The sequence below is a fragment of the Cydia pomonella genome, chromosome 28 (assembly GCF_033807575.1).
Source record: "Cydia pomonella isolate Wapato2018A chromosome 28, ilCydPomo1, whole genome shotgun sequence".
NCBI lineage: Eukaryota > Metazoa > Arthropoda > Insecta > Lepidoptera > Tortricidae > Cydia > Cydia pomonella.
Window position 1 is genome coordinate 5,551,239 of NC_084730.1, and position 12,294 is coordinate 5,563,532.

Below are 12,294 nucleotides of genomic sequence, written 5' to 3' on the forward strand. Positions count from 1 at the left end.
GCGAAGCGAATTGCTGCCGAGGCATATGCCTATGTGAAGGTTCGATTTGAGGGCTGATTGATGCTTAAATTATGCTTAATTATTCCTCGCATGTTTTAAGAAAAGCACTATATATGCCTCGGCAGGAACAGCAATTCGTGGATTCGTCTTCTTTGTACTATTAACACCCCCACCTCACATGGCGACCCTGGCAGTGCGGCAAACGTTTGTGTTGTCTCTCTTATCTGAAGCGACCAAATGGGAGGCATCCAGTCGGAAGGCCTAGGTACCGATAGAACGACGAGGTAACAAGCACTAGAGCCTTGTGGGTCAAAAGTGGTCTCGCTATTATCGTCGATCGTGGTCACCTCTGTTACCCAACGGTGGTATTCAACCTCTCCAATTTCTTGGTACAATGTGCTTGCATCTCACTCTCATTAAGCAAAATGTGAGACACAAATACACATTGGACAGGTGGAATACCGCCCTAAAGTACTTAATTTAAGTGCGACCTGTCTGGCCTAGTGGGTGGTGACCTAGTGACCCTGCCTATGAAGCCGATGGTCCCGGGTTCAAAACCTGGTAAGGACATTTATTTGTGTGATGAGCACGATTATTTTGTTCCTGAGTCAGGGTGTTTTCTATGTATTTAAGTATTTATATATTATATATATATATACCGTTGTCTAACCCACAACACAAGCCTTATTGAGCTTACTGTGGGACTTGGTCAGTTTATGAAATGACCTAATATTTATAAGTGCGAAGATGGTACATGACATGTTAGACAATATAAATGCAGCCGTCATATTTGTATTGGTCAAGGTTACCTGACAAGCTGTCAAGACGTGTCGTCCGCCGGCGTCCACCTCCATATCGTACAACGTCGTTCGTCCGGACACGTTCTGTCCCCGTTCGAACTTGTACCCGCCGTCCGGGGTCTGAAACACGTTCAAGGTATATTCTGTATCTTTAGGTATTTAAATAAAAGTAAATAGGTAGTTATAACATTTATTGGTTAACCAACCAAATACAAAACCGCCTAGATCTGTCACTGAGCGACGTGACTTTAACCTAAATTATTTGGTCATATACATATATTTTTTTTTTTTTTTTTCATTTTTATATAATGTTTTCATCTACTCTCAACTGGCTTAAGGAGCCATTTGAGGGCAGATTTTGTTTATTTTTGTTTAAATACCTGAAGATACAGAGTATAGTTTTAGTACAGTTTTTGTTGGAGATGGGCGGCAATAGCCGACAACGGGTTTTATAATATTGCGTTGTGTGTTACGTATGCCAAATATCAGTCCAAAAAATGCCAACAAGTGATAGAAGTATGCTTTGCACATGTTGAAGACTATATAAATAATTAATAGTAGATTGTTAACCAAGGGTGGAAAGCGCCAATAGTTCGAGAGTGAGATGGTTACTGTTACCCGAGTTAAACACTCTACTTTTCATTTCGACTATGAGAAAAGTCAAACGTTAGAAAATAAATGTAGGTTATGACTGGAATTGGCGTCATTTAAATTTTGTCAATCCGATGTTAAATTGGGATGTGTCTAAAAAGGCGTTAATGTACACGCGCCTTAAAAAAAAATGAATCTGAATGAATTCATGTATGATAATATTTCAAACATATTCGTTCAAATATATTTGTCTATAAATCAATAGAAATCTATTGATTTAAATATTAAATAATAGTAGTATTATTTTTTAATAATGCAATGCAATTGACATTTAATTTCGATAATACTTGGTCCGAAAATGCGGAAGCTAATATGCTTATCCAAAATAGCTTAACCAAATAATATGGCATATATAATTAAAAAAAAATGCTTTCCAGCCTAGGCTAGGAAATGCAATTTTCCACCCGGCTATCAGCCTATGAAAGGTGAACTTTCCGAATACGAGAGATAAAAAGGATCATTGCAAGTTACATAAAAACTTGGTTTAAGATCTTTATTGGTTGTGTTCGTGTCTTTAACTTACCACGATGAGCTGTCGGAATAGAACCGTCTTGTCTGCTCCGCACGACACGAGTTGAAGCGTCGCAGGAGCTGGCGCGGGGATGAGACGAACTGCTGTTATACTGGATGAGTGCTCGTCCAAAGTTTGCAGAATTTGGTAGCCCTGAGATAAAATAGAATTTTTATTTATTTAAACTTTATTTCACAAAGGTATACCATTATAAAAAACAAGTGCGATTCGGACTCGCCCACCGTACTTTTTTGTACCTGTTTGTTGTTATAGCGGCAATAGAAATACATCGTCTGTGAAAATTTCAACTGTCTAGCTATCACGGTTCATGAGATACAGCCTGGTGACAGACGGACAGACAGACAGACAGATAGACGGACGGACAGCGGAGTCTTAGTGATAGGGTCCCGTTTTACCCTTTAGGTACGGAACTTTAAAAATAACTATTAAATTAGAAAAAATTGAAAACCCCCTAAGCTATATGCATACATCATTTTAGAAAAGAGCCTATACTCTTCAAACTGCTGTATTGATTTCTATGAAACATAGTTAAAAACCAATGCAAGAAACCTCGCTTTCACGTAATAACTCTGCTCACCCGTTGGAGAGCTATTACGTTGTCACAGACAGACAAATAGAATATATGTAGGATATGTCATATGTATTGTGAAACTCTGGATGTCACTTGAAATTATTATGTTCCTGTTGTTGCTTGTATATATATATTTTGTATTTTATCAATTAATTTGTATAGTGCCTTAATTTTCACTGTAATGCTGTACAAATTTTGTATGTAACAATAAATAAATAATTGGTGTCAAACATATAACACCCCTTGTTGCGTCAGGGGTTAAAAAAATTAGCTACTTTATACATGAAAACTACTGCGCTTTCTGCTTTGTCGTACATTATGATACAAGTGTAAAAAGTAGGAAATTCGCAACGAGTGGCGATATATTAAAACATGACCGAAGGGAGGAGCAAATCGACACAAGTTGCGAATTACCTTATCGCACGTGTATTGTACAACGTTTTACAGTACATATGACCCTTTAAATTTTCGACATACGCACGTATAGTGCTAGTTACCGCACTAGTGCGGTAAAGTAGCACCCTATGTACTGTAAAATAGTTTACCGACCACTTGAGAGTACTAAACATATAATCGAACAAAATTAGTTGAAATAGTAAATACGTACCCGATCGACCATGAACACGTGAATGAGACGGTCTCTCGATGCTGAAGCCAAAAGTCGTGGTTTGGCAGAATACTCCAGGCACAACACTTCGGCGTCGTGGGCTTCCAACCTGAAATTTAATAACAATTAAATATATTTAATATTGCACAACGATTAAAAAGTAATCTTACAGCTAACACCAACGCAACGAAGATCGTTATAAGTTTTTGGCAAAAATTTTATTTTTTGAAACAGCTTTTATCGCTGACTGTACTTTTCTTTCCACATGCAACTAATTCTCATCGAGACATTTCTAAAAACCCCAAACACAATTAGGTTGTGTTGTTTTATCACAGAGTTCCTATGGCTACCTCCTGTCTCCATCATCAGATCAGCTCGATGGTACTATAATATTGAACGAATAAAATGTAATCTCACAGCTAACACCATAGTACGCAACGAAGATCGTTATAAGTTTTTGGCAAAAATTTCATTTTTTGAAACAGCTTTTATCGCTGACTGTACTATTCTTTCCACATGCAACTAATTCTCATCGAGACATTTCTAAAAACCCCAAACACAATTAGGTTGTGCTGTTTTATCACAGAGTTCCTATGGCTACCTCCTGTCTCCATCATCAGATCAGCTCGATGGTACTATAATATTGAACGAATAAAATGTAATCTCACAGCTAACACCATAGTACGCAACGAAGATCGTTATAAATAAGTTTTTGGCAAAAATTTCATTTTTTGAACAAGCTTTTATCGCTGACTACTTTTCTTTCCACAGGCAACTAATAGGTACTCATCGAGACAATTCTAAAAACCCCACACACAATTAAGTTGTGCTGTTTTATCACAGAGTTCCATGGCTACCTCCTGTCTCCATCATCAGATCAGCTCGATGGTACCATAATATTGCATTGTCACCTGACTTACATATGTATGCAAATTTTCAGCTTCATCGGAAACCGGGAAGTGGGTCAAATTTAACTTGCAAGATTTCACCCGTACATACATTACATACATACATTGCAATTGATACGCCGTCAGCACACGCCTGATATATTTACCTGTGCAACAGTGAGCCGGTGGCTGAATGTATCCACATGTTGCCAGCTTGATCACCGGATGTAATGTGAGTGCCGTCAGGACACATCTGATACATTTACCTGTGTAATAGTGAGCCGGTAGCTGAATGTATCCACACGTTGCCAGCTCGATCACCCGATGCTATGTGCGCGCCGTCCGGACTTATCCTCACACATCTGAAATTATTATTCACGTTAAAAACACATAGGACAGATAATGTTGGTCATGGCCTTACGCTCAAAATTTCTGAAGCTACGAGTATCATGTCTTTTTGAAATGTAATTGATTTACAAAAAGTTATAATTCTAACAACTATATAATATGTCACACAGTGGATCCCCGGGTAATAATGCTGCGGACGAGCTTGCCTGGCAAGGATCAGGTGCGCAGGTGATTAGCCCCGAACCGATTTTCCCGATATCGTTCAGCAAGGTACGCTCAATGCTGCTGGCACGTACAGGGAAACTACACACAGAACACTGGAGAAACCAGACTGGATGCAGACCAAATAAGCCATGCCTGGCATCAACGGAAAGCTCACAAGGGCGCTCCTTCAACTAGGGAAGGTCCGACTGAGTATGGTAACCAGTGTCATAACATGTCATGGACTATTTATCAAACACCTCTTCTAAACGTCAGAGAGGTGCCTAACCTGTCAAAGAATGACAATTTGGTGGACGAATATTTGAAATGTCACCGTATTTCATAATTATTTCGCTTAAAATTTAGTCTTCGCAAGCGTGATGAAAAATGTTTTGTGTCAATTGTGTGTAACTCCGGGGGTAAGAATATTGTTACTCGAGTCCTTAATTCACTCCAGCCTGAGGCTGTCGTGAATATATAGACTCTCGTATTATTGTTTACAAGGGGGCAAAGTTGTTGTTTAAACCCTCGTGCTGAATTGATACCCGAGCAAGTGAATGATTCTAAAAGTGAATCACGAAAGTAGCGAGTGGTTCGGAACATGGAATCTTGAGCGTTGTGAGGGTTTCAAGGCACGAGGGTTAAACAAATTTTGTACACAGTTACCAAGTGAAACACAAAATTTTTCACCACACCAAAGTCACCAACGTAAGGAAAATACTAACTGTTAGACATCAAACAAAATCAATGCAAATTCAATGTTATTAAATATTTATCATTCAAAATCATCATTAAAAAAAATTCTACCAGCCAACATAAGGAAACATCTCATGTATTTGATTACTTTGCCACACATGTGGATAAAATGTAACTTTCTCATCAGATTTTGAAATACCATTTACCAGCTTTTATGTTTGTGTACGTTGTGTCTTTCAATGCGAGTGCTTTGCGTAAGCGCGCAGTAAAATAATGTTTTTCTCTAATAAATCCTCAAAAATAAAATTACCTTTTTGAAAAATTTCATTTTTCATATAAGATATATAAAAAATACTAACCGTACACCAGTTTTGTCGTCATACGACTTCGCTTTGTCCTTATCACCCGCACTGAGATCGGCATCTTTCAGGAATTTCAGCTCTGGATCTATGTAGACCACTTTGTCCAGTTCCTGAAACGAAAAATAATAGTTAAAACCATAGTGTATTTGAGCATAATAATTTACGTAAATCGGAGTGATGAAATGTAAATGAAATGATTGGGTGAATGAAATGCACCATCCAAAAGATATGAAATATGTAAATTGGTAAAATACCTTAAAGATGGCTTAATACGCTATCCTACGAGGAGATTGAAGAAATACCGAAGATAAACACATGGACTAATCTATTCACTTATACACAAACATAATATACCAACGAACATAATACACATACACACACACACACACACGCTCAACTGGATTCGCTACATTTTAGTAAGCTTAAACAATAGTATATAAAATATTTGACTTAATAGCATCACAGGTTAGATCAATTTATTTGTAAATTATTTAAATTAATTAATTAATTATTAATTAATATTAATTTATTAATTAATTATTTAAGTCTCTTTTCAATAATTATTGACTAAAATAATCTATAAAGTGTCTGATTGTGTTAACTATGCGCGCGTCACGCCGTTTGAATACTCGTAACTGTGTTGGCTACCTACAGGACAGGCTTTGCCTAGTGTAGGAACCATGTAGAATTTAGTCCTTGTTTATGTTATTCGAGTACCTGCTTATCTCTTATGCCTAATATTTATGCCCATTATCAATAAATAAATACTGTACTTTACTTTACTTTAACTATATATTTTAAATAAAATTATATGGTCAGTTGACTCGTTTTTGAGATTGAAAAAAAAAATGGCCAAGTGCGAGTCGGACTCGCACAGGAAGGGTTCCGTACCATTATCTATAATAAAAACGGTCACCCATTCAAGTACTGACCCCGTCCGACGTTGCCTAACTTCGGTGATTGGATGAGAACCTCGAGATTGGAAATAAATATTTATTTTATTCTGTTTTTAATATTTGTTGTTATAGCGGCAACAGAAATACATAATCTGTAGAAATTTCAACTGGCAACTATTACGGTTCATGAGATACAGCCTGGTGACAGACGGACGGACGGACGGACATCGGAGTCTCAGTAATACGGTCCCGTTTGACCCTTCGGGAACGGAACCCTAAAAACATCCCTTCCTAATAAAAAAATAACCGGCCAAGAGCATGTCGGGTCACGCTCAGTGTAGGGTTCCGTAGTTACTCTTCCGTCACAATAAGCTAAATTGGAGCTTAAAGTATAGTAAATTGTTAGCCAAGGGATGAAACGGTACCTTTCACCCGAGTTAAACAAATAGGCAAATTTGCATAATCAGTACCTAATTAAAGTAAGTCTTTTTACTATGAAGGGACAACTTTTTGCGATAACTCAAAAACAGCTAAACTGATCATGTCCGCTATAGTTTTCATTTAATGTCTTTCTTAAGCTCTACTTCCACGATTTTTTTCATATTTTTTGGACCTATGGTTCAAAAGTTAGAGGGGGGGGGACACTTTTTTTTTCTTTCGGAGCGATTATCTCCGAATATATTCACTTTATCAAAAAATGTTTCTTGAAAACCCCTAGTTTTGAAAGACCTTTCTAACGATACCCCACACTCTAGGGTTGAAGCGAAAAAAAATTTCACCCCCACTTTACGTGTAGGGGACGTACCCTAAAAAAATTTTATTAAAAAATATTTTTTTTTGTTATCCTTAATCCTTATCCAAGCAGGCGCGATGCGTTAGCAAAGGGTCTCTTCAGCCTGGACAAAAAATCGTAAACTAATCCTCGTGAAATTTTGTGAGCAAGTTCATGTTTTTTTTTTAGAAACTGTGGTAATACTCAAAGAACTCACGTTGCTGTAGATGTTAGGACCGCTCCTGCCCTGCAAGGTCCACATCCTGACGGTATCGTCACTGGAACAGGTGACGAAGGTGCCGGCTGGAAGGGTGCCAGCTCCGTTGGCCATGTCCACGCCCCAGATGCATGCGGAGTGGTAGAGGGCGGAGTGGGATTTGCCCACCTGATGAAAATATAATAAATATAATTACAATTTATAAACACAGGATGGCTGTGAAGTATTGGGGGATAATGCAAGTAGTTGATAAGTTATATTGTCTGGTTGCATAATGATAATGACATTTGTATGTATTTTTAAGCGATAGTGAGAAATTGGTTTGTATCATCTGGGCCTTAAAGCCGATGCATTTGTTATCTCACAAATTAAAATCGACATTATAATTATTGACAGTACAGCGGAACACCCAACATAAACTTGAACGCAAACTTTTTATGTATTGACTTTGTCGTAGTCAAAAAATAATTAAATTACATACACACTTTGATAACTGACTGTACTTCATCTCTTTTGCATGTCTAACTAGTACTTATCGAGACTTTTCTAATAAGCCTAAATTCGACGTGTTTGTGTTTTTTTCATCGAGCAATTATGTTGGGTACTTCCCGAATGCATGATCAGATCAGCTCGATGTTAGCATATTATTTATTGTCATCCTTTGAACGCTTTATGTCATAAACACAAACATCACTCACACGCCAAGCTCCCGGGCGCAAGCGAGCTAATGTAAACCTTACTCGAAAGTGTGAAGGTGACTTTGACAGCGTCCGCCATGACACATCTTGGCGCTGTGGGCATGACTAGTAACGACGACTTTAGGTGTTCTTGGCGTTCAAAAGGTTAAGGAAGTACTCCAAATTGCAATTGACTTGGGGACCAAAAAATGGCTCATATTTTAGTTAAAATTTTGAGGCGAATAAATATACACAGTAAACCTAAATATAAGCGTGTAAAATATACGGGGTCAAGCTAAATAAAACCGTTAAAAAAATGTCATGAAAATATACTAACCCTTTTAATGTCTCTGACGTCCCAGACGTAAAGACTGTGATCATTGTAAACGCAGGTGAGCTTGTGATTTCTGTCATCATATGTTAAAGCGATAGCGTCTGGATACCGCGCGTTGGGCGGCACGGTGAACATGTGGCTGTGAACAAAATAAACATTATGCGATACACAATTTAGTCAATATAATTTTTATACCTATTAACCAACGGATGGCGCTGTTGTTTGTTGAAAAGTTATACCTATTAGATAACAGGTGGCGCTGATAGTGAGTGTAATGGATTTGGATTCAAAGCGAAGATAACATATTTCTTCTGAAATGAATCATTTTCTCCCTAAACATGCTTCTAAAGATAAAGATAGTTTATTACTTATTCAAGTAGGCATATTACAATGCGCTTATGATCGTCAAATGAAGCTACGCCGGCTCTAACCCTACACCTCTGACCCGAGAAGATTTAAATCCCTCCTAAATTGTAGGAGGCTAAATATGAGACCGACAAGACACTCGGCGGGACACATCTTTTCAATACATTACATCTTATAATGAACATGCATTAAATAAGAAAAAATACAATTTAAATTACTATAAATCGTTTTACCAAATCAAGCGTGAACGGAAAGAACTAAGGTAATGGTATAAAAACTGTTACATTTTAGCATCCCGCATAGCCAACATGCCAATCGTTAAGGTCCGACCGAGAACGCTTTTTTTGTCTCGGCCGAGACCGAGACCGAGACCGAGATTCAATGGGATTCTCGGCCGAGACCGAGACCGAGACCGAGAATTTATAAAATAGAGAAAAAATACGAATTTTGCACTAAAATTGTTTTTATAATCGAAATTCGACGATTTATCAGAAAAAAGTTATCATAATCAATTCCTAGCGCTATTAAACAGTATTTTCAGGGTTCTGTAGCCATAATGGCAAAAATCGAACCCTTGTAGTTACGTCATGTCCTATGTCTGTCGGTCTGTGCGTATGTCACAGCCATTTTACTCAAAAACTATACGTTATATTTTATAACCAAAGTTGGAACGTAGGTGTAGATGTATTATGTAAGTCGCTTCTTAGTTTCGAAAAAAATAATGTAAAATATATTTTCAAATATATACTCCGTATAAATGTAACAAAAAGTAAAAAAAAATGTGGCTCATTATTAGATAGGTCTTTAAAAATACAGAAAGGTTGCTAAAACGTTTTTTTTATTAAATAAATACTTTTGACAATAATCGATTTAAAAAAAAAATTGTGTGATCCCCTCTAACTTTTGAACCGGGAGAGCAAAACCATTAAAAAAATTCTAAATAAACAAATAATTTTTCAGGAAAATTATTTTGAATATGGTCGGTTAAGCCATTTAAGAGTTATAAAAAAACATCTTCTTATTAAAACGACAAAAGTGCCACTAACATACGCTCTTTTGCTTGTACGGCTTTTTTGTATTATATGAAGGTACGGAACCTTCCATTATGCGTGGTCCGATACGCACGAAAAAAACCAAATGAACAAGTCATTACTTGCAACCGCGCCTATCCGATCCCAACACTTAGTATTTGATAAGTAGGTAATTGGCTTAAAATGTGGCTATGAAACCAATTTAAATCACAAAAAACGTCACACCAACCGGGCGATGCAACCAACGAGTGGCTTAGACTCCGGGGCTCGTGCGCGGAAAATTCAAATTCACCAATGATAACTCATTGCTTATTCTCGGTCTCGGCAAGAATCTCGGCCCATTTTGGCCGAGAGCCGAGACCGAGATCTCGGCCCGATTTTTGGCCGAGAATGCCGAGACCGAGACCGAGACCGAGATCTCGGTCGGACCTTACCAATCGTCAACGCTCCGTAGCGAAGAAAACGCAACTTTTACATTCGCACTAATATAGGAAAGTGATAGAGAGAGATAACTACGGTACGCTACGGGCGTGAATTATTGGCACGATGGCTACGCGGGCAGCTTTCGGTATTAATTTTTTACTGTGCAAGTTAATATTTTGTTTTAAAGCTGTATTTTTTTTTTTGGAAATGCGAGTGAGACTTTGTGAATAGAAACCTCTGGTCCCCGTAGGAAATTCTGAGATGTTTTGAAACTTTCCATGAGAATAATTTCTCAATTTGAATAACTTTCTTTCGGCACATTATTATTTGTATGCTACACACAGTATTGGCGTTATTCATTTTAAGCGCGTTACTGGCCTAAAATAGCTATGAATCGTTTGTCTTTATCTGTGATTTTGTGTTATATAATTGTAAGGAAGGAATAAAACACAATTTAACTAAATCAGGCCCATATAGTTTTATGAATAGGGGGTTTATATCTACCTTATATTTAGTCCCTGAGCAACGTCTACTCCCAGATAATGCGTCCTCGGCAAGGTAGTCACATATCGTAGGGAGTCAGGAGCGAAGCACCGCACGAGGCCCTCGGCGCAGCCCACGAAGATGTAGCCGGCGCCGATGGACATGCAGTTCGCTGATGTCGTCTGTGGAAATAGACAATCGGTTAGGTGTTGTGTTCTACTCGCCGCTAGGTGGCGCTGTTTGTAATATTATACGTTCTGCATCGCGGTTTCATTACATGGGAGCGATGAACACAAAAATTTAGCATATTTTGGCTTTAATCGGCACCGATCGACATGCACGATGCAGTTCGCTAATGTTGTCTGTGGGAATAGTGGATCAGAGATTTGGTATCCTACTCGACGATAGATGGCACTGTTCGTAAAATTGTATGTTCTACATCGGTTTCATTCGTATGGCGGCTTTGAATAGCATACTAGCCGTAAGCCTGTTTATAGTTTTCTTATACTTGTGTAGATTTTTTTTATTATGTTATTCTATCGTTTAGGATTAGGAGACCACGATTGGAGTGTTATAGTGGGAATATCGTGTGTTACTTACCCTCAGTTCGACCCATTTATCGAGCAACCTCCTACTATTGAATTCACATAGTAGCCCACTCCTGGTAATAGCAAAGGTACTATCCGCCGCTTCGCCTCGACCGCATACGACGTCACAGAATTCATTGTCTTTCTGCTCGCCTAGTATCGCCGAGCGACCCATTAGGGGTACTGGCTCTTTGAACTGCAAAAAAAATATTAAAAACATTGTGTATCAACATCAATAAGAACATTTTTATAAAACATAATTTTTCAAGAGGTTTTTATACATGTAGTTTTTATGTATTTATTTATTAATAGAGGTTTTCCTTAGCAAACTTAGATTTTGTGATGAAAGCTTTTAGATATAAAAAAAACTAATTAGTTAAATTAAACTCACCTTAGCATTTCTAGAATACTCCAGATACCAGAACTTGACATGCCTAAAGCCGACTGTCACGAAGTAATTGCCATTTTCAGCGAAGCTGACTGCTTTAACGCGTGACGACACCTGTCGGGGGATAGAAGAAATAGATTAGTATACTATAAATAAGTTACCATAATATGTTAAAACCAAAATTTGCTTTAATCATGATGAAAATTGATATCTGAGAATCCGAAAGGTACCTTAATATGAATTCGTAGTCGAAGTTGTAAATTATGGCCGCCATTTTGAATTTCATTATTTTTGGCATGACACCAAAGCTTGCTGGTAGTGCCATTGTAATTGATCGTGGGTTCCTAGGTTCCTTCTACATCGAGTGGTTAGGGAATCCAAGGAAAAATGTATCTCCCAAGGCTCCTAAAATGTATGCACAGCTCCTGGGATTGTGCAAACTCGGATTACACGCATTTATGACCA

At 37.9% G+C, this 12,294-nt stretch overlaps 1 protein-coding gene across 1 annotated transcript in view; it reads right to left on the reverse strand.

Annotated features, from left to right (window-relative positions):
* LOC133532998 (mitogen-activated protein kinase-binding protein 1) overlaps window positions 1-12,294 on the reverse strand; it is a 148,364-nt gene that overhangs the window by 45,406 nt on the left and 90,664 nt on the right. Inside the window, exons 7-16 of the mRNA XM_061871904.1 lie at window positions 11,833-11,943; window positions 11,455-11,637; window positions 10,876-11,036; window positions 8,555-8,690; window positions 7,541-7,708; window positions 5,653-5,765; window positions 4,315-4,410; window positions 3,162-3,270; window positions 1,975-2,115; window positions 810-920 (exon numbers count right to left, since the gene is read on the reverse strand). Coding sequence (XP_061727888.1) covers window positions 810-920; window positions 1,975-2,115; window positions 3,162-3,270; window positions 4,315-4,410; window positions 5,653-5,765; window positions 7,541-7,708; window positions 8,555-8,690; window positions 10,876-11,036; window positions 11,455-11,637; window positions 11,833-11,943 — 1,329 coding nt within the window. The remainder of the gene's footprint in view (window positions 1-809; window positions 921-1,974; window positions 2,116-3,161; window positions 3,271-4,314; window positions 4,411-5,652; window positions 5,766-7,540; window positions 7,709-8,554; window positions 8,691-10,875; window positions 11,037-11,454; window positions 11,638-11,832; window positions 11,944-12,294) is intronic.